Source organism: Varanus komodoensis, unplaced genomic scaffold, assembly GCF_004798865.1.
Source record: "Varanus komodoensis strain SLA01 unplaced genomic scaffold, ASM479886v1 scaffold14_1, whole genome shotgun sequence".
NCBI lineage: Eukaryota > Metazoa > Chordata > Lepidosauria > Squamata > Varanidae > Varanus > Varanus komodoensis.
In genome coordinates this window covers 13,450,190-13,477,812 of record NW_025335438.1, presented here as the reverse complement: position 1 = coordinate 13,477,812, position 27,623 = coordinate 13,450,190, and the positions used below count along the sequence as shown (strand labels likewise).

Below are 27,623 nucleotides of genomic sequence, written 5' to 3'. Positions count from 1 at the left end.
CGCTAGCATGTGAAATGAGTGCAATGGTGCGGTAGTTTGAACATTCTTTGGCATTGCCCTTCTTTGGGATCAGAATGTAAAATGACCTTTTCCAATCCTATGGCCACTGTTGAGTTTTCCAAATTTGCTGGCATATTGAGTGTAGCACTTTCACTGCATTGTCTTTTAAGATTTTGAATAGCTCAGCTGGAATACTGCCACCTCCACTAGCTTTGTTGTTGCTCAGACTTCCTAAGGCCCATTTGACTTCACATTCCAAGTTGTCTGGCTCGAGGTCGTGCTTATCAGGGACGTTAAGATCTTTCTTGTATTGTTCTGCTGTAATCTTGTATTGTTCTGTAATCTTGCCACCGCTTCTTAATCCTAAGTGGCCAAATGCTTTTCCCTACTTTCTTCAATTTAAGCCTAAATTTTGCAACAAGAAGCTCATGATCTGAGCCACAGTCAGCTCCTGGTCTAGTTTTTACTGCTTGCATAGAGCTTCTCCATCTTTGGCTGCAGAGTACATAGTCAATCTGATTTCTGTGTTGACTGTCTGGTGATGTCCATGTGTAGAGTCGTCTCTTGGGTTGTTGGAAAAGAGTGTATGCTATGACCGTCGTATTCTCTTGACAAAATTCTACCAGCCTGTGCCCTGCTTCATTTTGTACTCCAAGGCCAAATTTGCCTGTTATTCCAGTTATCTTTTGGCTTCCTACTTTAGCATTCCAATCCCCCATGATGATAAGGACATCATTTTTTGGAGTTAATCCTAGAAGGTGTTGTAGGCCTTCATAGAACCGATCAACTTCAGCTTGTTCAGCACCAGTGGTTGGGGCATAGACTTGGACTACTGTGATATTGAATGGTTTTCCTTGGATTCGAACTGAGATCATTCTGCTATTCCGGAGATTGTAACCCAGTACTGCTTTCCCTACTCTTTCATTGACTATGAGGGCTACTCCATTTCTTCTGAGGGATTCTTGCCCACAGTAGTATACCTGATGGTCATCTGAATTAAATTCACCCATTCCTGTCCATTTTAGTTCACTGATTCCTAAGATGTCGATGTTCAGTCTTGTCATCTCTTGTTTGACCACATCTAGCTTGCCTTGATTCATAGATCTTATGTTCCAGGTTCCTATGGAGTATAGATCTTTGCAGCATCGGACTTTCCTTTCACCACCAGATACATCAGCAACTGAGTGTCCTTTCGGCTTTGACCCAGTCACTTCATTCTTTCTGGCACTACTAGAACTAGCCTTCCGCTCTTCCCCAGTAGCATATTGGACACCTTCCGACCTGAGGGGCTCATCTTCCGGCATCATACCTTTTTGCCTTTTGGTACTGTCCATGGGGTTTTCATGGCAAAGACACTGGAGTGGGCTGCCATTTCCTTCTCCAGTGGATCACATTTTGTCAGAGCTCTCTGCTATGACCTGTTCGTCTTGAATGGCCCTGCATGGCATAGCTCATAGCTTCATTGAGCTATGCAAGCCCCTTCGCCACGACAAGGCAGTGATCCATGAAGGAGGGGAACTAACTTAATCTAGGTCAAAATCTTATGAACATCAAGCTCCATAAACACAGTTTGTCTAATTATGTGGAGGATGGGAAGCAAAATAAGTATTTATCACAGCGTATCTCAGTGTATGCATAAGAACAGTGAGGAATAAAATTTTTCCCAGTGACCAAACAACTAGGGTCAGTTATTTAGGATTCTATTGAAGAGACACTAGAGAGTTGAAATAGAAAACAACCCTCTGCCAAGAAGGTCAGAACGTGTAAAGAAAAGCCTGGAGGCAGTTGCTTTGACACTCTAAGTGTAGGTCAAGATAATCATGTTCAAAAACAAGAGAAAGTTTTCTGCTGTGATGTTTTCTGTTACTAATCACTGCAAAAACATTAACATATAAATTCACTGTGTATGATGACTGTGGCAGCTGGTCTCAACTTCAGATAGGCTCTATTGTTAGCATGTACCTACAATAAAGCATCTTTTTTATATAAAATGACTTGCTGCTGGTACATGTTTTACAATCAGAAAATGAACAACTCTAAATATAATCAGTGATTGTGAGTTTTGAATTAAGAAAATGGAACCTGTTCTGGATTACACAGGGTTTGGAGAATGTAGAGGGTGGGCTGTGGTACTATTATTATAAGGAAAAGGTATAAGGCCAGACTGTGGGGGGGGGGAGGGGGAATCTTCATTTTTTCAAGCAGGAAGAGGTAAACCAAAAGTAGAGCATATACATATGATGTGAAGAAGATACAACTTACATTTTTAAAACAAAATAGGAAGAAGCCAAGAAAACATATTGAATTATTTTAAGAAATTTTTATATGTATAAGTAGTACATTTTATAAGTTTGTTCATGATTTGTTCAGTGCACTGTATGGGATATATAGATCTGATAATTCCAGCACATAATGAATAAGCTTAATTTCTCCATGGAATGATTTATTTTTCCTTCTCTCACCCATTTAACCACATGTATATGGTTAAAACACTGAGACATTAACCATTAATCCCATTAACATTAACCCAATTTATTTATCTATTTACTTTTGTGCCTGTGTCCAGCTCAACCAATTATCCATGGATGGTAGCATGAAACAGAGTGGAAGTCTCCACACAACTGGAAATTCTGGCTCATCAGACTGCCAATCATACATAGGTTCCTACTTTCATTCAAACCAACTTAAATAGGTGCCCCCACTCCAATTCACACTTCTTTGCTCAGTGCAGGAGGCTGAAAACTGAAGGGATGAAAATGTTGGGAGTGTAGCCTGTAAGTGCTCCTGCACCCTTCCCCACCCTTCCTCACACAAACATGCTGAATGGCTGCAAAGGAGGAACTTCTGTTGCAGATTCCACCTCTAAAAGCACCACTCTTCAGTGTGGTAGGAATATGTGACAGCTTGGCACCATGTGGCCAGGGCCAATTGCACAAATCCCCCTGAAAATATCTGCAATTAATAATGGCCCATAGAGATAAGGTGTCATGAGCGGAGCCATGTCTGGCAGCTGGAGCCAGAGGTCCAACTATATAGCCCAGGAGATCCATTAAATATAGCGGGATCTTTTTGGTGTATTTATTTCTCTCTATGGATTGATTCTGGCTTTATCTAATGTGTTGTTGTATTTTACTTGTTTTTAGATTGGACAGTATCCAGCATTTCCCAAGTACCCGCGGGACCTACTATTGGTGTAGCAGGAAGCTACCACTACTTAAAGCAAGCTTAAATGAGCTGCAACAGTAGTTTCTGGAAGATAACATTTCTGCAGAGCTACCATAAGGAAGAGCAGAGCAACCATAAGGGTTGTCTTGTAGTGCTCTAGTAAGCACCAGCTTCATGTTATGCAGGCAGTGGGTACCACTGCTGCAACATCATCAGTGGAGGCATAGCACCACACTGAATACTGGTCATTGTTACTGGTATTAACAAGTAGAATAAAAAATGTTTCAGATGGTAGCAACACGGGAGAAGGCCTACTTGGTTGTGGCTCCACAATTATGGAATGCAGGTGGCCTCACGTTGCTATCTTTGTCACACTAGGTTACATGAGTTTTTCCTTTCAGGCATTTAGCATCATATGCTAAAGCTTTTTATTCAGGTCTTTGGATTTTTTCTTGGTTGTTTATTTAAAAATTGTTTTTAGATCCATATGCATTCCTCTGTGTGTTGTATGTTTATATAATTGTATATATAGGATTATTATATTATATTTTCAATAATGTAATATTTGAACATTTGTAAATAATAGTAAATTGTTCAGGGAACTTCAACTATTGGCAGTATAGAAATGGAATCAATGAAATAAAATTAGTACACCTTTAAAAATATCCCACCAGTACTTAGAGAACATATATAACAAAAGCACAAATCAAACAGTTAAAGCACAGAAAAAGATTAATTGTCCACACTCCCAGATCTGACATCCCAAACAAAAAGGACATCTACAAAATGGATTAACACTAGCAACTAGCATTAATATCCCATTTACACACATTCTTCTTCAGCATTTGCTCTTATGGAAGTCTCTTTTTAAAAGTTAGCAAAACTTATATTGAAATTGTCTCTTATTTTTAACCCATTCACTTCAGTTTTAACCTCACTAATATTTCAATTAATATTAATGTTCATGTCAGAAAGAATTGGTGCTTGGAGCTAACATATCCTGCCCAGGAGAATAAGACAAATTTGTCAAAGCTCAAATATTTCAGCAAGACAGCATTCTTCAGACTAAGCACTCACCAAGGAAGAAGTAAATTATATATGGAACTGGGATTAAAAAAGACAATCAAAAGAGGAGGAGGAGTGTTAATAAATCTGCCCTCTGATGAGGATATTCTATTAGAAAATCATTTGTAAGTATATTAACCCGTAAAAACAAATTGCTGATGGGTTCATGGCTTGAATGAAAATATTATAGAGGCCATTAAATACAAAAGGGAATGGACAGAGCACACACCTTCTAGCAAGCTGAATCAAAACTAAACGGAAAAAAAATCTGCCACTACTGCCAGCAGCATTCCAAGAACATTATAATATACTGGCATTATAGTTCAGTTTTGAAACCAAGGTAACATGAATTTGAGAACTTCTATTTGTTTCCAGTTCTAAGAAAAAAATACCTAACTGTATTTCTTAAGAATAAATCATCACCATCATCTGATTTGTATTCCACTTTCCTACCAAGAAAAATGGCACTCTGGATGGCTTACAATCATAAATAAAGCTTGACTGAAACAATAATCAAACTTATTAAAACACACTCTAAAATAAACATAAACAATAACAGAATAAAAGCTATCCAACTCAACAGGCTTGTTTGACTAAAAATTGTATTTGCCTGCCTGTGGAAGGATAAGAGAGAAGAAACAAATGGCTCCTCTTTGGCAGAGAGTTTTGCAGCCTGGGAGTAGCCACCAAGAAGGCCCTCCCAGGCTGCAAAAAAGTGCTTTGAGAAAGCACCTTCTCCACCCATGTAGTTCTTGAAGCAGCACATTAGCAGGATGTGGAAGCAGCCCACTGCCCAAGGTACTGATGTGGTATATTTTGTCTTTAGAAGAACCTAAAAGACTGAAGCCCAGGGCTGGAATGCTAAGGAAAGGGAAGGGACAGTCCCTTGTATCTCCCTGTAGACCTCAAAAAGCTATTCTCTGATAGTCTGGAGAACAACTGACAGCATCAGCAATTGTGAGTTGCATGAACCAGCAATCTTGCTTGGTGTACGGCAGTTTCCTTATCAGGTAAATCCAAAATCATGCCAGTGGAAGACCAGTAGCATAATGAAACGTCCTCTATGCTCACCCCATGGCTCCCAAAATGTGTTCTGGGGGGCTTTCCAGCTCTCCAGAGTTGACTTGAGGATTTATGGGGGATGGAAGGGGTATCTCCTACCTTCTGGTGACAATGATGTAAGTTTCATCCCCAGAATGATGATGTTGCTTCTGACTTTGTTCTGTCACAACTATACTGAATACACGGAGGTAGGTCTGATTTGCACCCATGTAGTGGAATAAAAAGGCAACAATAATAAGAACAAATCATTATGGAAACATGACAGGGAAACAAGAAGAGCACCACAAAAATCTAGAATGATCTTTTTTCTCCCTCTCAAAACAAATGCATTGTAATATAGTTTCTTACAAATATAAGTTTGTGTTTTAATAGGATAGGTAGATTTAACTAAGTTTAAGGAAACCAGGAGAGGCAGAAGGTCTCCTAGCCAAACTTTGGCTATATCAAAATGCACACAAGTGGTGGAGGTATGAGTTTAATAACCCACAAACACTTTGGTCAGAAGCATCACCCTTCCTGAACCAACTGTTTGTTTCATACATTCACAGAATATTTTTATCAACTGGCATGCAGCTTGGTACCATATGGCACAACACACTAGCAAGTAAAGAAGTGGATTTAAATACCTAGAAGAATAAAAATAAGTGTTATACCTATACAGGCACAAATAAAGATGCATAGTTATTGGCTTTGTAGCTCCTCTCCCAGAAGAAGAATTCTGGGGTTATTCTAAAATAAACATAAAGCAACACAAATCTGTGGCACCTTCCTAAGTGTCACCACTAAATATAACAGTCATTTTATCACTATTTAAAGCTTTCCTCCCTTGTCACTATAGCTATGCATGGATGGTTCAGGCTCCTCTGCTGAAAAAGAAAAAGTGATGGAGGTGTTCTAAAACCCTGATTTAATTTCTCTGAACTACTATCTCAGACTATGGTTCATGACAAGCTGGATAGAATTTCACCTTGTATTTACTCTTTAGCTTACTGGAATTGTATTTTCTCTTGTCACCTGTTGTTAGCCATTTCTGAAACCTTTGTAAGATAGAAACACAGGGTACAAATATCTCAGTACCTACATCATCTTACTACCTGGTGTTACCTTTCTCAAACTCCAGATTCTTGGGGACTGCATCTTCCAGCATTCCTGACCATTGACCATGATGATTTGGGCTGATGGAAGTTGAAGTTCAAAACACTTGGAGGACAACAACTTTGGGAAGGCTGTACTAAATCCATATAAGAATAAGAGAAATGGCAGAAAGAACTAGACAGGTGTGTAGAAAAGTTATATGCACTAAACCATTTGCTAATGTGATGCTAGCACAGAGGCATTTGAAATATTTTGTTTCCAGTTCAAAATTGTTCTCGAAAAGCTTTCCCATGTAGCTGTTCCACAGAGCTTTAAAGGATAGCTTACCACGTATTCCAGCTCATAAACATGCAGTATTAGCACACAAATGCCCACATACACCTGGCATACCAAGACTGCATGTAAACCAGTGCATTTTAAATAATCCCCTGATCATAAGGTCAAATACACTATCAAGTTATGATATAGGACTCAAAGACCTAAGAACCAATGTGACAGCTCGTAGGGAAAATGGGCAAAAACAAGATACATTTGGGGGGATGGAAATATATTCCTGAAATTGTCTGAAAAATCCCTGGAAAAGAAAAAGGGGAAATGGAAATTATATTTTTTTAACTTACTCTGGGCTCCTACCCAGCGCTCATTTTTTCCTGTTCCTTTTCCAGGGCTTCACATCTTTTCTTAAGACCTCAAACCACATAACAATACTACTGTTAACCTGTTCCTTTTGTCAAGTAACATACAGTCTCCAGAAGCAGTTTGGAAACCTACACTTACATTTCCCACTTAAAGTAAATAAACAGGACATAACAAATAACACTCTGGACAGTCATATTGAGGATTTACAAGTACATATTTGCACTAAAATTAAAAACAACCTCACCTCTCATTTAATTCATGTCAACATGGAATGATTAGCATGCTAAAGTATGTTAAATTAAATAAACCCACTCAGGTATTTTACATCAATGCTAATTAAGTTTTATAGTTGTATTTTCTTATGCTATTAAACTCAGAATGACAGAGGCATTTGTTTTCTTATCATAAAATTATGTATCTTGAAGATTTTTTAACCAAAACATAAAAGATAAAAAGTGCAGAGTGCATTATTAGACAACAATGCAGAAAGCAAGAGAGAGGGGGGATTTTATATTAGTTTTGAGGCACTTTAATAGACTATCAAATAAACTGTGGCATAAGATTTCATCACCTAGAGCCCATCTTGTCAGTAGTACGAAGGGTGATCCTGGAGAAACCTTGGCTAGTTGGCACAAGCTCGTTGAACAGTGCTATTTTGTCCCTTGCTTAGAATAGAACTAAGGGCTCAGTAAGGGGCTGAGCTAATACATCCTCATGCATCCCTGAAAGAGGACACCAATTAAAAAATGCTTATCTAGTTTTATGACCTTTGAAGCAAATTTTAAATTACTACTATAGTAGAAATATATTGGGGATAATTCTGACCAGGTATCAGGACACTAACTTAGGTAATAACTTAATGATAACCTTCCCTCCTTTCTTATGCTTTTTTATCTATATACAGCAGGGCCCCCATATCTGTGGAGGATAGGTTCCAAGCCACCTAGTGGATTCCTAAAAAGGTGGATGGTAGTGAACCCCACAAAATTTGAAAAACTACAATACCTCTAGAGAAAAACCTAAATATCCCTAGCGTCTGTGCATCCACTGAGAGACAAAGCACATGAGTAATGCTGACTAGTACCAAGACAAAGAGCAGAGCATCCCCAAACAGACTGTGTAGTTCCCTAGAGGTATTCAGTTTTTCCTGTAGAGATAAGTTATGGAATGTGCTCCCCAGAGAGGTCCGCCGGGCGCCGTCGTTATTTGTTTTTCGGCGCCAGGCGAAGACCTTTTTATTTAAGCGGCATTTTAAATGTTAATATTATTGAATTTTATCTGGCCAGGGCGGCTTATTTTATATTGTATGGTTGTATTTTATTCTAATGTTTACATTTTTAATTTATGATTATAATTATTTAATTTATTGTCGTAAGCTGCCCCGAGGCTTCGGCGAAAGGGGCAACATAAAAATGTTTTAATAAATAAATAAATAAAATATTTGTGGCTCCTCCTCAGATATGCTTGTGTTTTTTCCCTAGAGGTATACACAGTTTTTCCACTTTCATGGCAGTTTTGTGGCCCTAATCCCCATGAACATGGAGGGCAGATGGTCGATCCTGTTTTGAAATAACAGCAACTGAGACTATGGGTACAGTAGTCCTGTTGAACTGGATTTGAACTAGAGTCTTTCCAATAGAGGATGCAATCCAACACAGGTTTGTCCAGTAAAAATTATGGCACATGACTACCCTAGGCTGAAGTTCTTAAAAGAAACCCTGTGTTAAGGTTCCAATACATTGGTTGACAAGTTTTCATTCTGTGTGAAAACTTTTCATCACCTTTTCCAACCCCTTCTTCCATAGAATTCCACTAGAACATTCTTCTGCAGAACATTATAGTGCCATCTAGTATCTTGCTCTATGCTAACTACATTCTAACTATAACCCGTAGCAGTAAGCATTCATAGTTTAACTTAATGAAGATGTATACCATGTATTCTATTATTTTATTTTTATATTTATTTTATTTTATTTTATTACCCAAAGGCTCCCTGGGTGGTTAGTATTAGGTTAATAAGGAAAGCAGTTTACAATAATGCAGAAGGTGTAGCATAGCAAAGCAAAGCAATGGTTAAATTAACAAGATTATTCAAAATAATGTATGTTCACAATCAGTAGAATCCTTAACTCTAGCAGAGTTAGGGTCAGCCTCATCAATAAGCAGAGTGAGGCAGTTGTCTCAGGTGGCAAATACTGGTGGTTTATGTGAAAGAGATGTTAGAGCATAGAGTTGTAAGCGCCATGTGACCTGTCCTGTACCACCAAAGCTAACCTACTGCCCTCAGGTACAGCGAAGGTCACCTTTCCATCTTTAGTGCTGAAGTCAGTGTGGTCAGCTTCTTTATGTGGAATGGGAAATGGAAGCCATCTCACCTCAGGCGGGAAGACATCTTGGACAGCACTGATCACAATAGAGCAAACATTCTTGCATCAGATTCAAATTGCTGGTGTTCACATTCAGAGCCCTAAATGGCTTGGATCCAGGTTACCTGAAGGATCATCCACTCCCATATACACTTGCCCAGACCTAAGATCATCCTCAGCAATGTTTCTCTGGGAGCCCTGCCAAAGGAATTCAGATGAGTGGCTACTAGGAAGAGAACCTTTTCTGTTATGGCTTGCCAGAAAGACTTATCTGATGTCATGTGCTCTTTCTGGTGCCAGGTGAAAACCCTCCTATTTCGCAGGAATTTACTCTTTCAGTTACTGTTGTTTTATTTTGAATCATTGCATTGCTGCTAGGTTTTATTTTGGTTTATTTCTATAATGTATGCTAGTTGTGCACTTTAATACTTTTGTATTGTATCTGATGTTATATTTTATAGTGTTAATGGTTGTGAACTGCCCAGAGAGTTTCAGCTATTGGGGAGCAGAGCAGTGTACTGAGAACCCTAGAACTGTTAATGGAAGGGAATAAACCAGTTAAGAATTCAACCATTCCTGTCAAAGAATTAAAATAAGATAACTGAAAATAACAGAAATAAATAGCCTTTAAAGTGCCTCTTCCAACCCCCATCTGCACTGGGGGGTTGTCTTTTTATATTTGATATCTAAGGTGACAGACAACAATGCAACATACCGTTGCAACATACTAGGAACAGTACACAATAAAATAACATCTCAAAGTACAAGGCAGAGGATTGTCAGTTCAAAAGGTCATACGGATTGCTAAACCAGAAAGATTTTGGCTTTTTGGTGAAAGTAGGTCAGAGAGGAGGCTCAGTGGACTCATTGAAGAGGCCTTCTCCTGTATCTTACCAAATGCACCTCAGATGTTGGTGGGTCATGGAGAGAGTTTCTTCCAAAGGTCTTAATGCATGGGAAGGTCCATATTGGAGAAACAATATGAAAAATTTCAGGTAAACTGGTTGCAGATTATTGTTACTCAAGGGTCAGCTTGAAAGGAAAGGAAAGGAAAGGAAAGGAAAGGAAAGGAAAGGAAAGGAGCTCCACTGAGCCTTATGTTGACCCCCTTTCTGCACGTACAACTGAGCTTGCAGGATAATGGATTATGCCCTCTTAGTTCAAAGATTCTTACAATTCTACAGACCAGAGAATACCAGTGGCTATTTACAGAATATGAGCTTGGGATACTTGTGAGTCACACAGCTCATGGAAAATAACAGTTCACAAAGTATGGCAATTAAAAGGTGCAAGCTCATTACACTGGCAGTGCTGAAACTTCAGATGCATTAGCATGCATCTTCTACTATGCAGTTGTTTTCCAGCTTTGAGAAACTAGTTTGCAATGAAACCAAGATCCTTGCCCTGTAATTTAGCTGAATCAGCCCACGTTTTTACAGCTTATTTAACCAACTAGCTCACTTGGTATGATAAAGATCACTTGGTATGATAAATATTACTTGTGATACTATAATTATCTTAGCAATGACGAGTACCAAGTATCTTGGAGTAGACAGGTAGTCTGAGAGGCACTTCCAGTATCTAATCGAGAGATGGAGGACTGTATTCACTGCAGGAACCAGACTGCCCCCACCAGCTCCCCCATAGGCCAGATGATGTCTGGGAGCTGGTCCCTGATCATTCTATCAGGGATGGACACTTGCTGCTTATATTATCAGGTCCTCACATCTGCACAAATGGACAGAAATCCTTCAGAAAGAGATACAGAGTCAGAAAGGGTAAGTTTACTTCCTAGATTACTGGCTCTGTCAGCTTCTAGGTGCTGAACCTCTTTTTAAAAAGCTAATTTTGGTTGCAGCCAGTGCTCCTAAACACCCATGTTCAGAGGGCACTGCAATACTTTCTTGGGAACCGTCCTTTAAAAAGATTCCAACAGTGGCTCCTCCTTTATAAAACTGAGGTTGCAATATTATAGGAGTATTCCTGAGGAGGCCCAACTGAACTCTGAAGAATTTTACTTCCAGTTAAAGATAAATGAGTCTAAAACTTGCAGAGTATCATTTGCAAGGGGAAGCTAAGTTCTTAAAGTAATGGAAGTCTAATGGTTTCAGACAAAATAGGGCCATTTCGACTTGATAAGCACCTTTACCTCTATAATAAGATGGTATTTGTATACTTACTTGGAAATATATTTCTTTTAAAGCAATTTACAGTGCTCTCCAGAAAAAAAGATTCCCAGAGAGGCTTATATAGGATCAACAACAAGAAAAAGACAATCCTTGCTGACAGATTTACAATCAATAATATAATCATCACTTTAAATTTTTATATTCTATTTTATACATTCTTAGATAAACATTGCATAGCATTATCCAGTGTGGCTGCCTATAACCTCCCAAAGCTGGACAATTACAGGAATCTTATTGAAGCAGAAAGGAATGCAGATCTCTGCACTGCAAAAGGCTTAGACAACCAGTTTTGGCCACCTACATTTTTGCCCCTGCTTGCAAAGATGGCAGCCTTAGGCACAGCCAGGATATGTTATATGCAACAGGAGTTTCACCCCTTGGAGCCACTACTGCCCCAAAGAATTGTGCCAACTGTGAGAGGAGAGGTGCTCTAAAGGTGGTGCCCTAACTTTGACCTCATAGGAGGTTCTCTAAAGGTGGTGCCCTAACTTTGACCTCATAAAATATTCTTAGCCGCCATAAAATTTTTCATTATGAGTTCAGTATACAGGTGGCGCAGTGGTTTAAACTGCTGTGCTGCTGGGCTGGGTGATCGAAAGGTTGCCGGTTCGAATCTGCACAACGGGTGAGTTCCCATTGCTCTGTCCCAGCTCCTGCCAACCTTGCAGTTTGAAAGCACGCAAAAAATGCAAGTAGATAAAAAGGTACCAGCATTCCATGCACTTCGGTGTTTAGTCATGCCGGCCACATGACCATGGAGACTGTCTGGGGACAAACACTGGCTCCCTCGGCTGGGAAACGGAGATGAGCACCGCCCCCTAGAGTCAGGAATGACTGGACTTACCGTCAAGGGGAAACCTTTACCTTTACCTATGATTTCAGGTGGTATGTAAGTAATTTAAATCAATCTATTAAATAAATAAATCTAAAAGCTCCAATGAAAATAAAAAGGGATGGAGACAGAGGGAAAGGGCAAATAAACTCATGCCTCTGCTCCTAAAGTTGTAGCACAAATGGAAACAGCTTGAGAAGTGCAGGAAGCAAATGGAGCTGTTTTCAGCTAAAGCAGTGGTGTCAGTGCTGCTATCCCATCTCTCTCTGCTGCAGCCAGATAGAATGACAGCTAGAAGAGGGCGGTTGAGGGGAAGAATAAAAGCCGTTTCATAAGGCGCTGGTAAGGCATCTGTTGTCCTACAGATATTTTGGACTACAATTTATTATGTTTTTATCTTGTAATTGTGAGCCGCCCAGAGGTGCTGTGGCACAATTAGGTGGCATATGAATGTTTTAAATAAATAAATACATTCCCATCAGTCCCAAACAGCATGGTAAGGGATTATAGAAATCACAGTCCAAAACACCTGGATGGTACCAGTTGTCTACCCATGTCCTGGGATTTGCAAGACTGCTAAGCGATTCTATCAACCTGCCCTTATACAGACCTTTGGCTTTATGGAGGACTTGCCCCCAAAACACACCCTGTCCTTTGGTCCCCTGGTGGCCATGAGCACTAAACATGGATGCACCTGGAGAGAACAGTGCTGTGATGAGCTAAAAACCGAGAAGCCACTTGATTGAGATGGAGACCTGCAAGCCACCAAATTGCAATGCATGCTGGGTGTGAGTATAGTCAGCACTAGAGCGAGCCCATCAAGCATGGCCTGCCTGGTCATGGAGCTCAAATGGTAAGGGAACAAACCTATGTAGCCACAGGATAGTACAGATTCCCAGTGCTCCAATTCCCCTCCCACTCCTCCTTAAGGCCAGCACAGAAAGAACTGTACCAGCTGCTCACCAAAGTAAGGAGAGTTAAAAGGAGCATTTGGCAGGGGTGGAGGACAATCCAGGGAAGAAACTGGAAAGGTATCTTGAAGCCACTTCTCCCTCCCTCTCTCTCTGACACATCATTGTTGGATGGCCAACAATGCAGAGCAGAAGAAACAGGGTGACCAGCATTGTCTCTGCCATGCCTCACACTCTGCACTGGATGAGCATGAGCTCCATTGCAATACTGTACCCCAAAGCAGCATTCTCAGGCTATATATGAGCAGAAATGAAAAACTGAACTGAAAATGTAAGCCATCCCGAGGCTATGCGATGGGATGGCATACAAATACTCTAAATAAATAAATAAATAACTATAGCTATTGGTTCGGTTTTGCTTGCCATATCCTCTAGGTGGATGTTCCTACAGAAATCTAATCTCATAAGCACAACCTTGCATGAAAGGCAATAAGCAGCTGAATGAGAATGATGCTGAAAAGGCACTAAGTAGTATACATTATTATGATATGGCAACAGAAATTGAGTGTTCTCAAAGCAACCCTCTCCCTGTTCCTCCCTCCCTCTCCTTCTCTCTCTCTCTCTCTTGCTGTTAACATTTTATAACCCAGTAAAACCTTCTTGCTATTTTCATTTCAATTAAAAACATCTAATATCCTCTAAGATATAGAATTAGTCATTTGCCATTTACACTCTTCTTCTAAATAGGCCATTTGAGCCTTTGAAGATGTTAAAAGACACAATTTAAAGGTAAAAACGGCAGCAGCATCCTTGGCTCAGAAGCAATACAAATAATCCAAACACTCTCCAAAGAGTGCAGAAATATAGGAACAGGATTTCCAAATATGCACACTAAACCAGAATGAGGCAATGGTTTATCTAACTTGCACTAATTTATATACTGAAATGATTATATATTCATGGATTGATTCTAAGAGTCGCTGGCAGGTACGGAACAAAAAAGAACACCGAAAACATGGATATCTGCCATTGCAAAACAACACTCCATAAACAGAGCATCCACATGTTTATGTGCCTGCTGGAGAAATACCAATAGCTGAGGACATGGAATAGTGTTTCGCCTGGGCTGATATGCATCTCTTCTCACAATGTAGTGAAAACTGCCTCCTACACTGAAGCAAGAGCTTTCTATAAATCTTTAGCTGTAAGCTTCACTCCTAATGCTCTGGTGGCAATATGACAGCACTAGTGAAGATGGAAGAGTTGCAACTCTCCTATCCACTGTTCAGCTTCTTCTGATACTACCAAAGTGGCATAGAGCAACTGTGGCGCAACACTACAAATTCTGACACATGCACAGAATCTATTATTCAGCTCCTTCCCATTTCAACTGCACTTTCAATTTCAGGTGGGACAATGCTTGTATGCAAAGAAGCCATGGTGTGGATTGTTCCCACATAGTCTACTGGTGTCACAGGCTTCAGAAAGAAGCAGCATTGTAATTGTTCCCATGCTGTTTGTATAACCCCAGAATTAGTCTGTGGCAACACAGAGGTACCGGCCTACTCTTAGGCAGAGACAAGCATTGCTTCAGACAGCATACAATAACTAATGTGGAGAAGGCAGCAATCCTTCTGCTGCTCCTCTTTGTTGAAGAACACATGTTTGTGCCATCCTGCTTGTCTTGCACCAGCTAAACTACACTGCATTCATTGGATAAGACAAAGGATTCAACTGCCAGTCGAGTCAGTTTCTCTAAGTGGAATTGGGCGGGAGGGGGGAGCATCTTGTGCTTTATTTCCACCAGCAAATGTCATGGGCTGATCCCACTGACCCAGTTCCAGAACTCTGTGACTGCAGAGTCTACACCAGCTTCCAACTCCAGGGATATATTCATTTGTGGATTGCCTCTGCTGCTTAGGATGAATCCTCCTTCCTCTCACAAGGAAACTTCCATTTCCAAGCCACACTCACTAAAACATACAGAATAAAATATTTATACTTAAGAAGAGATAAACTAATCATTGCTTGCAGCTACTTCTGACTTTCCCCAAGACTTCCAGCCACCCTTCATTTTCTGAAGTTAGTTACTGAGTCCTGGAGTTACTCCTTAGCAGTTCGGCAGCTCACGATGGGCAGGCAAGAAATGACTTTTCAACTGGTACCAGCACAGAAGTTGCTGCAACTTGTTTCCTCAAGACCAGGCCTGACATGAATTTTCACTCTGGGCCACAAACTGCAGCTGGGAGGCAAAGGGTCTTTGTGGGATGGCAGCACAGGCTCTGTCTGGTTCCGTGACTAGTGCTGAGCTCAAAGGAAAGATTGACAACTAGCACTGGCAGTTCCTCTGTGCTCCAGGCCAACAGCAAGTATAAGAGCAGAGGTAACACTGGCATTGTACTCAATGTACTCACAGCCTGGTCGGAACATAAGTCCAATCATGTTTGGCTTGGAAGACAGGTGACCAAATTGAAACCAGTCAGCAGTCTGGCACTGGTCAGGACACAAGAAGAGTCATAGCTCCTTCAGATCTCACATCTCACAAAAGGCTGCCAAGAATCTTCTCCAACCTTACTGTCTGATCAGGAAGGACTCTGAAGAACTTTCCCCCCCATTGGGTTACTGTAAGCAACAGAGTAAAATGAAGAAAGATATGGAGATAGACATGATAGATATATAAAATTGCTACTAAAGAATCACCAAAAAAAGAGGAATGTGTTACTGAAAAAGAGGGTGCCAATTTGCATAAAATATGCACGTGCAAATTTATATGTATGGGGCAAACTTGGCAATGGCTACAATTACTCAAATTTGAAATAGTTCCTCTTACTACAGAGCAGAAGGCCTTCAACAGGTGACTGTGGACTTAATATTCAGGAGTGTCTATTTGGAAAGGAAGCCTCCTTGCGAGTTAAAAACTTGTCAAGAGTAAGGCCCTCCTCCAATGGAAGACTTTATCCAGAAGCCTCTGATATCAGCTTGGTGCTTGAGTGCAGCTCTGGAAGCTACAAGTGATAAACCTTCCTTTAAGGTTACTCACCACTAGAGTCACTTATTATTTCAGCTCTCAGCACCATGAAACTACATTTTGGTTGACTGATCTCTTGTGCGGTTTATGACTCCTAGATTCTCAAAAAAGCCCTGCTTATGAACTGTATTTTTCCTTTGATTTTTTTCTGCAATTGCTATATCTCAAGTCATCCATGGCAGGGCTAGGAATCCAATGAATGGCAAGCAGAAGAATTCAGCAGATAGCATATCTGAGCTCAAGGCATTGTGAAGGACTTGCATCTAGGGTTTGCAAAACCTAATTTTGTACTTGTGGTTTAGATTCGCTTTTTCTACTAAAGAAAATAACATTTTACTTTTTCCATTAAAAAAGTAGAAAGGTGCAGCCCTGCACCAACTAATTTAAAGTGGTCTAGAAAAGATTCCCATGTACCCACCCACTCCAGGATCCCCAGTTGATTTGATAAATGCAATTTGCTGAAAGAAATTTTTACTGGGATTCTGTTATGCACATACATATTCATTCTTGTTATTCATAGTTGACAATATATTTGTGAAGTGCTTTATTGGGGTTTAGACCTCCTAGCTGAGAAGAATTCTGGTGTGTCAGGCACAGGTTCCTCCTCATTTTTCTCTGGGAACACCATCTCTTTCTCTGATTCCTTCATCAGGGCCTCCAATTGCTTGTGTCCCTTCCCCCTCTGGAAGGTTTACAGGTGAAAATGGGGTTTGGCAAATGGTCCAGAGGATCAGCAGTAGTAAGCAAGTGTAAAAGAGAAGCAGAGGATGCCCAGAGAACATCCGAGCTAGCAAAAGCAAGTGCAGCACATCTCCTGCTCAGCCTCACTCTGGGTGTTCTCTGGATAGAGACCATACACCATTAATTCCACCCACTCCTTCATCTTGTAAATCTCTGAATGGAGCAACACAGAGCCCTATAACCCAGAGGGGAAGGCAGAGGCAGCATCTGCTCACCTTCTGGGCAGCAGGGATGTAACAGGCCTAAATTTCCCTGCCATAATGCCCAGGGGAAGGGAGTGGAGGACCAGACGAGACCACCTCTGCAGACCCCGTGCTTCTTCCCCTACAGGACCAGTCTTCTTCAAAGTAGGACAGCCAGCAGGTACAGCCTTGCGAAGAAATAGGTCAAGGGAGCAATTGGTGAGACCTGGGGGTAACCTTTGTTTACACAGTCCGTCCTGCTGAAAAGAAGTCACTGGGCACAATCACACACCATGACAATCCAGCCTGGCAATAAGGCACAGTGGGTTGGTTGTTATGCAAACAACCCCTGATGCACCCAGTAGATGATTGGGTTCATCATGGATTGTGTGCCCCCTCTTCCCTTCTTCTTATGTAGGCCTCCCATGGGTTGCCCAGATCAACATGTCTGCCTTCCCCACAACTAGCCAGAGGAATTTTTCAGTGGTTGCCCCAGAGCTGTGGAATGGTCTGCAGGGAGAGATGCATTGGATTACCCAAATTCCCACCTTTAAGAGGGAGTTAAAAACATATCTCTTCCAACAGGTCTTCCCAGATTAGTTTTCATCTCAGTTTTATTTAATATGCTGCATTAGTTAATATTACTCAGAGTTGGTTTAATTTCTTATAATAACCCAGAGCCTATGGGAATAGGGTAGTATTAAGGTAAATAAACTAAGTGGGGAATATATAATCATAAGCCATTTTTCATTCACTGTGTCTGTTTGCCCCTTTTTACAAGCAAAGATCACTTGCAGTTTTGGTTTCCCTTGAGCGCTCACCTTTTGACAGCTATCAAGACAAGCCCAAGTCAAAATAAAGCTCTTAGCAGCCTCTCTGAGTTAATGTTCATGAGAGCTGCCTGTGCAGTTTGGCAGCAGACACCCCGAAGACACTGACCAGGTGAGGCATACCATTTCAGACCTGCACAAATGCACACTTACACAAGTCCAACTAAAATAATAATAATAACTTGAGCAGAGCAGCAAACCAACAACAGTCCCTCCAATATGTTTGCCTGAGCATTTTGAAGGCGCTGTCTCTAGCTGTCAAAACAGAGATTGCCTGTGAAGGAACTGAGAAAAAGAAATGGGTAAAAAGAACCAGCACAAAATGGCTTGCTACTTCAGTGGGTGCAACATAGGTGGGCTTAACACAAGCGCAAGGGGTTTTGCACCTCTTGCCAAGAAGTTTGCTTGCCACTTCTAGGATCAGGTGATACAACAAGCCATCCTGAGTAGAACAGTTCCTAAAACAAGTCTGTGCAAAAGAGTCCATGTTCATAAAACTTGACAATGCACCATGACTTGCCACTTATGTGTCATATAAACAAATCCACGTCTCTTCTCGCTTACTATATCTCTGGGCAGAGCAGCAAAGGTTTCTAGGTTGCTAAGCCCAGTCCCCCTCACTGCAGTACCCAGAAAAGAGTAGAAGTGAGCAACTGAGAAGATAAGGTGGCTGCTGCTTGCATAAGAAGCTACCGCTGCCCGCTTAACATACATAGACGCTTCTGCTGGATGGTCATTGGTAAGGGCTGGTAAGGACGAGTAAAACCAATAATTAAGCAGAGATAATGGCATCAACAAGGGGCGGCATAGAAATGTTCTAATAACAATAATAATAATAATCCCCTTTCAACATTATCACTGCAGGAAGATCTGATTCTTCCTATTGAGCCACTGAGATATGTGTGTATGAGAGAGAGGGACCACCCAGCCTTATGGTCCACCATCTCTATATGTGCAAGCGCACATGCTCATACTGTTGGTGTGTAGCAAGGAGGACTAGAGAGAGGCCTGCTAAAGGTATGTTGTCAACTTGCCCTGCTCTAATAACCAGGAACCTCCTCTGATACCCTGTTTAGCTTTAGAACACCAGGTAGAGTCTATTGAGGCAACTGTCTCTGGGATGCAAGATGCTGTAGGGCTTTCTTCTCCCTGCATAGAATTAAACCCTGAAACTGCTAATCTCCAGTCGTACGACTGTGTCTTAATACACACTTCATGGCTTTATCATCAACACTGCTCTCTTCATTTTCCCCACTGTGCTTAAGATCTAGACTGGTGAAACCATCTGGATAACTCTAAAGCTTGGGCACTCTTTCGAAACTCTGAGGATGTATTGCCCTTGTGTGGATTCAGAAGATTTTTAAGAAATTGTTGTGGCTTTCTTTCTTGTTAGTTGAAACGTACAGCATTTTCGTCGCCGGAGCACGCATCATGGGGGAGAGGGAGAGGGAGAGGGAGAGGGAGAGGGAGCGCAAAAAGTCTCTTCCCGCGCATCCCGCGTGTGCTGTTTCGTCAAGAAAGCTGCCGATCCTCCGAAGAAGTCAGCTCCGATCGGGCAAGCGATCTCTCCCCTTACCTTTTCCTCCCGCAGAAGACGTACACTGCCCAGAGCGCCAGGGCAGCGACGACAGCCAGGCCGTAGGTGTGCAGGGGCAGCCCTTCGATGAGGCCCATGCTGGGAGAGCTTCGTTCCTCCGACCCTCTTGCTACGGGCGCTGCCGGAGCGAGAGCGGTGCACTGCCGAGAAAAGTTTGCGCGGTGGAACTTCAAGACGCGACTCCCCCTTCGCCCCCCAGCGGCGTTCCGGAAAGTTTGGATCGCGATGCAGGGACAGCGAGCGCTGTCGCTCCGATTGGAGGGCGAGAATGGCTTGGGCGGCTCCAACACGAGCCCTCCTAGTTGGCCCCTCCTCTCGGGTCAGGAGAAGGGGAGGATCGACCGAAGCAAATTCAACAAGGGCTAACTTTTGGGGAAATTCCACCCCCTGCCTCTCCCAACAAACCCTTTCACAGGCAGCATGAAGACGCTTATTGTTCCAGATCGGGAGCCTTTCGAAAAGGAAGGAAGATAGAATGCGGGGCGGGGGACTTTCGGGAAAGAGTCGGAGCAGCGCTAGCACAGAAAAGATCTGGGGCTCAGGTCCACAGAACAGAACCAAGATGAAAAAGCACAAATGTGTGACTGCTAATTTACCTAATTTGCGCGCGCGCGCGCGCGTGCGTCTTTAGTTTCAAGAGCCCTGTCTCCAATTTGTAAAATGGGATGAATGGACAGAGGAGAGAAAGGACAGCGGAGACATTTCATTCCGGGAAAGACAGACGGACAGACAGAACCTTAGACTGAAGAATTCAAAGGGGCAGCAAGAGGGAAAACGTATGTGGGCAAAAAGTCGCCTAATCTCAGGAACGAGATGTTCTGCCTACATCAGCGAGTGCCCATGGACAGCAAGGTGGCAGGGAACAAGGTAGCCAGATTTTCGGGGCTACCTCCCTAAGAGCCACCTCCTACCTCTACCCGTGGAAAGTGGTCAGCCTGGGAAGGTTGGGACCTTCGACAGATAAGGCAGCCGGAAGTCACTGAGCCCTGAGCCTAGCCTCCTGTGGTTAGAATCACTCTGCAGTCTCACTCCAGTTAGACCCTGAGCTGGTGTGGCCGTCCATTTACAACAGCAGCTTGGCAGAGCTCCTAAAACTCGCCCAGCTCAGAGCTGCAGCGGGGGTGTTACTGATCAAAGGCAAATACGTGGGCAGGGCAGCACACAGTCAACAAAGTAGGCGCTCTCTGCCCTCTCTCTGGGCTCCGGTTGCAGGTGGCCCTGGGTTTAATTTCAACCATGCTCTGGATACAGTCTTTGGGGAGGGGCGAGCAGTTGCTCTTGGCAGAAGTTTAAATTTATCACTGCATAGGAAAGGAGGATGGGAGAAAAAGATGATGGCAAAAGAGAAAAGTGCTCACCAACATGACTTTGGCCCTACTCACATCCAACATGCAACTCGCAACAAATTATCCACAAATGAATGTAACCCTTTACAGGGGAAAAAATGCTTATCCCCCTTTTGTGCCTTTATTTGGAAATAGATTCCCATGTCCACCTAAGCGTTGTTTGCAGGTATAAATTGGATGCCACCCTTAGAATCCTAAACTACCCTAAAGCCCATGGTTCCAGTAAGATTCTGGGATGGTTTGGAAGACCCCCCCACCCACCCCCACATGTGCTTTTGCCCAGTTCAGGCAGCATGGCAGCCCACATGCCACAAGGGGAATTAGGTGCATCACACAGCATATGACTCGCAAGTGTTGGGGAAAGAATTCAGTGTGCTCATGCAACCAGAAACAACTGATGGAGAAATCCATGGAGTTTTTTGGGTTGTGAACTGTTGGTTGTCCATCTTGATATGTTACTTTGGCTGTGTTCAGACTCACAATAACACATGTTTCAACAACAATCCATGGTTCACTTACAATCTATGCTCAGCCCTTGAGCATGAATTATTGTGGGGTGGACAATGTGCAGTCTGAGGGTCACATGCAGCCCCTGAGACCTTGTTCTGCAGTTGTCTTGCTGCTTGGTGCCTCCCCACCCCCGCATTGCTGCCCCATCTGGATCCCAGCAAGCTCTCCTGAGGCCACCATCCCATCCTGTACCTTCCTGAGGCCAGTAGGCTAGTGAAAACTTACACCACTCCAGCGGACAAATGCAGGAGGTGAGCAGAAGTCTTTGCACATGTCACGAGGAGCAAGCAGGGCATGCTGGCTGAGCTCTTGCAAGCCCATCAGCCTGACCTGCTCTCTTCCTGATCCTCAGCAATTGTAGACTCCAGTTCAGTGTCCTTCATGCAGCTTTCTTCTTGGGATCTGGGCCAGATGAAAAACCAGCAGGTGGATTCTAAAATTGTATCTCCTGTCACTTGGGTGTTATGTGCACAAGTTGCTCCCAAGAAATGGGCCTGAAGCTCAGCTTCCATCAGGTTGTGAATGAGTGCTGTCCAAAATGTTTTGCCCATGACAGCCCTGTTCAGCTCTTATAGGTGCAATGCCATGACATTTTTATGAAATCAATCCATCTCATATTTGGCCTCCTCCTCCTCCTCCTTCTTCTTGTCTTTGATATTCCTTAGCATTTCTGTCTTCTCCAGTGAGTCTTGCTTTCCCATAATGTCACTTTGTCTTGCTAGAACCTGTGCAAACATATCTTTCTAACTTTTCCATGTGAAGGCTATAAAGCAGGGGTGCACAACTTCTTCAGGGGTCACATTCCCATTGCCCTGACACCACTAAAATTCAGCAACGTGGCAGGGGCAAAAAAAAACAAATAGTTTGTTCTCAATGTGCTACAGATCATTTGTGTCCTTTTTAAGTCTCCTCAGTAATGTGCTGATGGATTTTGGATTTTGCCAGCATACTACCTTTTGTTCCCTTCACCATGCAGCATGGCAGAGGCAATTGGGTGGTGCAGCCGGAACCACTTAAGAGAACAGGAGATCCCGCAGCCCAGAGGCCATACTTTGTCCACTCTTGCTATAGAAGACACCTTGAGTGCTTAGTGAGATGATTTATCTAAAATGTCTGCCTGGCTACTCCCAAAATTGGACTCTAGTGACTCCTCTCCAGCCCCATGAGGTCTGCAGAAAGGTTGGATGAGTCTGGGGCTAAAGACCTGGCTCAAATACATTCTGGAAGTCTGCATACAATACTAAGAGTTGGCCAGTGAGGGAGGGAGAGACGCAGCATGGAAGGCTTACCTGTAGTACAGGGGCCAACACAAGAGCCATACTTCTCAAATGTATCTAATGCTTCAATACAAATGACATCAAGCTTTCATGTATTGGCTTGTTTTCTCTGCCAGTAAAAAGGGAGCCTCAGGAAGAGAGAAGGAAAGGATGGCAGCCTTGGGAGTGCTCTCCCCAGCATGTCCCCTGCTGCTCCAGCTGATGAAGCATGGGGCATGCTGGGAAGGGTTCATTGGTTCAAGTACAAGAGGTTCTGTTCACCAATTCCAAGAAGGGAGGAGGAGCTAGAACGGGTCACACAGGAGGGTTTTTGGGTTAGGGAAGAAAGGGATGGGCCACCCCACTGTGTCTGGGCTGTGGTCAGAGAAGGAGCTGCCTGTGATCTCTGCAGAGCTCACAGACCCACAAAGCATTTTTTTCCCAGTCAGTTAGTCCTAACATCCTAAAATTAATTCTCACTCAATTTGTGGTTAATTAAATATATTAATTGTGTATATTAAATGAAGTAAATACATTGTGAATACTAATTTATGATATGGAAATACAATTTTTTGTGTGGCCCCTGGGTTCTATATCAAAGCTGGATCACCCTGAGTTATTGTGTTGTCTGAACCCAGTCAATAGACAGCTAAATTCTGAATGACCAGTGAAAGCCCATTCACTTGACTGTATACCTGCTCCTGATGGAAGAGAAAACTGCTAGAACTTGTTGATATGGATCAACACAGCTGTCTTCATTTTGGATTTTCCCTCTCAAGTGGTAGCTATGAGAAATGTTGTGCCGAGTGCTACAAAATTGTGCGCTAAACCACTGCCCGTATCTGTTCACATGTGCACATTACATTTTTTGGTATATACAGTGGTGCCTTGGCTCACAAACACCTTGGTTCACAACCAAATTGGGTCACGAACAAAAATTTCATGAAAATTTTGATTTGGGTCGCGAACTCCACATTGGGTGGCAACCAAGATCGTGGCATCATGGTCAAATGAACATCAGGTAGTCCATGGTGTGCTGAACAAGGTCACCTCCTCAGCATGTAAAAAGCAGGGCAGTCTATCTGGTAGAATATATGGTTATGTTATATATGGTTATGACTCATGTTGATAAAGATTTGACCACTGGAAGCCAGGTACCAAACTGGGATGGTGGTTAATATACGATTGATGAATGCCACAATTTCAGATTTAAAAAACAAATGATTTGATGTGAAATGGCAGGGAAGAAAGTCTCCCCAGCTACCTTTCCTTCCCTGCTTATTTCCCACACTAAACACAGCTTCTTTAGGTATCCTTTGCTACAATGTATTGTCCATTGTATTGTCCATACAATGTATTGTATCCATTAGGTATGCAATGCTACAATGTATTATCTTAAAGTTTATGCTGTCCTTTTTTTTTTCAACTTCTCCTGCTCCACTTTTTTGCTTTGTCACTCCCTCCCTCCTTTTCTGTGCTGCTCCTAGTTTGCCAGCATTCTTTTTCTGGCAAAGGGCTCACTGACAGTGTATAGAAGTGCTGTAACAAGAAATCTGGGATGGAATGGGAGACCTGACAGCAAAGCTCTGCGCACACCTGGATCTACAGCAGGGGTGCACAACCTGTTTTGCTGTTCCCATTCCTTCAGGGTCACTAGGAGGGTCCAGAGGCTAAAGCATCATCCTCCCCACAGCAACTCAGAAGCAGCCAACATTGCTGTTTCCATGCCCCTAATGGTGGTACTTGCTCAAACCAGCCTCTCTCCTCCCATCCCAGTGTTCTTATGAAGGCAAAAATCCAGCAATGCTAGCCTCCAGTTTGGGGCTCTCTTTTGTGTTAGAGGCAATCAGGACCAAGGTCAAGTGGACTGGGCATGGCTGGGCTCCTGCCAAGGACCCCCAAGGGGCCCTCCAACAAGAGCCATTCCTCCTCTTTCTCTAGCACAGAGTGAGGAGGAGGAGCAGATTCTCCTACCTGCTTGCTTTACTGGTTTTCTGCTGCAAGCAAGTGCTAGTAATGGTGAAAATAAGCTAAGAGCAATAGCAGCTTGCAACAGCAGCAATAAGCCAGTGGCAGTGGTATGGTACAGGGTCCGCTGAGGTTCCTCAAAAACCTGGAAATGGCACTGACAGCAATGCTTAATTTCCATGGCTTTGCTAATATTGGTAGTCATGTTACACTAACACTACAGCCCAACACAGGGCAGTCTGTTAGGGCATCAGCGTTACTTTCAAGTTCATTGACAAACAGGAAACTGCGATATTTGGGGCTCAGGAAAGTTTTATAGCTGCCGATGCATGACTTGAATTTCTGATATCAGTATTTGTACATCTTGAGACAGAGCATGCTGAAATGTATGCATTTATTATATTTTTTTTTAAATCAGGTAAGATTGAGAGATTCTGATAGGTCCAAGATCTTCCAGAGAGGTTTGTTCTGAGTGGGAATTTCAACCCAGGTTTCTCTGGTCTAGCACATCTGAATTACTTGTCATTTCATTAAAGGGTTGAAGAAACTTTGATTTACTCTGCTATGCAATCCATTTCTGGACTCTAGGAAATGGTGTCCTTTCTGGTTATTTCACTGGAATGTCCTAATTTCTCAGTTATGATGCAAGTTACTACTTTTTAGCTGTAGCTAAATGTAGTTTGATGTAGCAGCATCTATATCAGACCCTTCAATATTGTTTCACTTGTTTCATGACAATCACTTAAAGTACCTGAGCTGTGGGGTGGTATAGAAATAAATAGATAAATACAGTATTTTATTTCCCAGCATCTATTTATATTTTTATTCTGCATGTTTGTGGTTGATAGACCATAAATGATTAATCCATTTAGAATACTGAAAATAATTAAAATTGTTGCATTTGAACATTTTGCATGAAAAGCTTTGGAGACTGTTAACTTTATGAGATCAGACATAATACTATGAAGTTCTTTCATGCCTCTACTAGTCACTATCTGTGGCTTCTGAAACTATAATGAGAGAGAAATTAGTGCCTATTGAGCTACTTAGTAGGGTAGATGTGAAGGCCCGCCGATTCTATCACCTTTTCCAGGGCCCTGTCCATCTGACTACTAGTGTGGAATATTTGCCAGCAGGACAGATTATGGATTCTGCTGGTATAGTGCCCACCCTGCTACCCAGAAATACCACTACCTAAGCTGAGAAAGGTGATCTCAGATGAGATGCTGAGTTCTCCCAAGCTCTGGTTTTGTAGGACATCTGCATTCATGCATCAAGGGCACCAGATGGTAATCTGAAAGTGAAGAACAATTTTATTGATTGATTGATTGATTGATTTATATTTATTTCCTCCAAAGGGCTCAAGGCAGCTTACATCATTCTCCTCCTCCATCTTATCCCCACAACATCAACCCTGTGAGGTAGGTTGGGCTGAGAGTCTGTGACTGGCCCAAAGTCACCCAGTTGGCTCCATGACTGAATGGGGACTAGAACCCAGATCATCTGAGTCCCAGTCCCAGGCTCTTAACCACTACACCACTCTGGCTCTCAATGAATGAGTTCCTTTGTCAGAGTCATATCATTGCCTGATGAAGTTTAGATTTATGGTGGCTTTTCCCCTCTACAAAGGTGGGGCACTTATTAGGATGGTCCATTTCCAAAGACTGAGGGGTCCAAATGGTTTCCAGAATGGGTTTCCAGCTGGTGTGACTGGTGCTCCTGTCAAAACCCTAGTTGATCCAGGGGACCCAGGAATGATGCAGGCAGTTGACAGAATTGCTATCAAGTGGCCTTTCTGCAGTAGACCTCATATGGTTCCATGTCATACCCCAGAACTGTGAGGAATGACACAAAACAGACTGTTTGGATTTAGATGGACTGCTTGAATTCAGAAAGCTGCTGGCAGATGTAACCAAACATAGATATGTGCCTATGCTCAGAAGTATATTCAGGGGAGTGAAAGTCTCAAATACTTCTATTGAATCTATGTGACACCCAGTTAAGTTTTTCAGGATTGGCCTGGACCTATTGCATGTCAGCCCTAAGAATGCCTTGGATACATCTGAAGCCCCATGAAATGTGTTTGCAAAGCATTCTAAGTCAGGCTCCTTTGAAAACGTCAGACACTTTTCAGATTAATAAGAAACCAGTTTCCAGGCCTGATTCAAAGTTCTGGTTTAACTTAAAATATTTGCAGTTTGGTATTGCAATACCTGATAGTGAGCCTCTCCTGACACAAACCTGCCCAGACACTACAATCAGTTTGTGAAGCCTTCCCCCAAATGCCTCCTCCCAGGGAGGCTTGGAAAGTAGAAAGCAAGGGAGACTGCATTCTCAGTGGTGCCCCTGCCCCACCCCCCGAATGCTTTCCCTGCTGAGATTTGCCTGGTGCCAACATTGTCATTGTTCTGACGCCAGATTAAAAATGGCCTCTAGCATTTGATGGCATAGGGTGGGGACATTTATGTGAGTTACTAAGTTCTAGAATCTTTCTGTTTTTATGCCATTTTAATTTGTTTTTATATTTTATGTGTGTACTATATTTTTATTATCTTGTACACTTGTATGTTTTGTGAGTGACCTGGTGATCTTCAACTATAGAAATGAAAATGAAAATGACCATTATAGCAGCAGTAACAGCAGCAACCACCAGCCTTCCCAGCCTACTGCTCTTCAGTTGTGTTGGACTACAACTTTCATAAACCTCATGAAATCTGAGCAAACTTCTTGACTGGTATCACTGCAGCAACCAACTCTTTAAAACTGATGCAGATGATGAAAACTGGACCCATCTTACCATGCTTTGCAATGGACCTCCAAGTCCTTTCCTATTGATGAAAA

General features: G+C 42.4%; 1 protein-coding gene across 1 annotated transcript in view; it reads right to left on the bottom strand.

Moving 5' to 3' along the window:
* The window catches only part of LOC123020571 (cytochrome P450 7B1), a 113,016-nt gene extending 93,129 nt beyond the window's left edge, over nt 1-19,887 (bottom strand). The window contains exon 1 of the mRNA XM_044424456.1: nt 19,682-19,887. Within this exon, the coding sequence (XP_044280391.1) occupies nt 19,682-19,779 (98 nt within the window). The 5' untranslated portion in view covers nt 19,780-19,887. The remainder of the gene's footprint in view (nt 1-19,681) is intronic.
* Nucleotides 19,888-27,623: the final 7,736 nt, after the last annotated feature.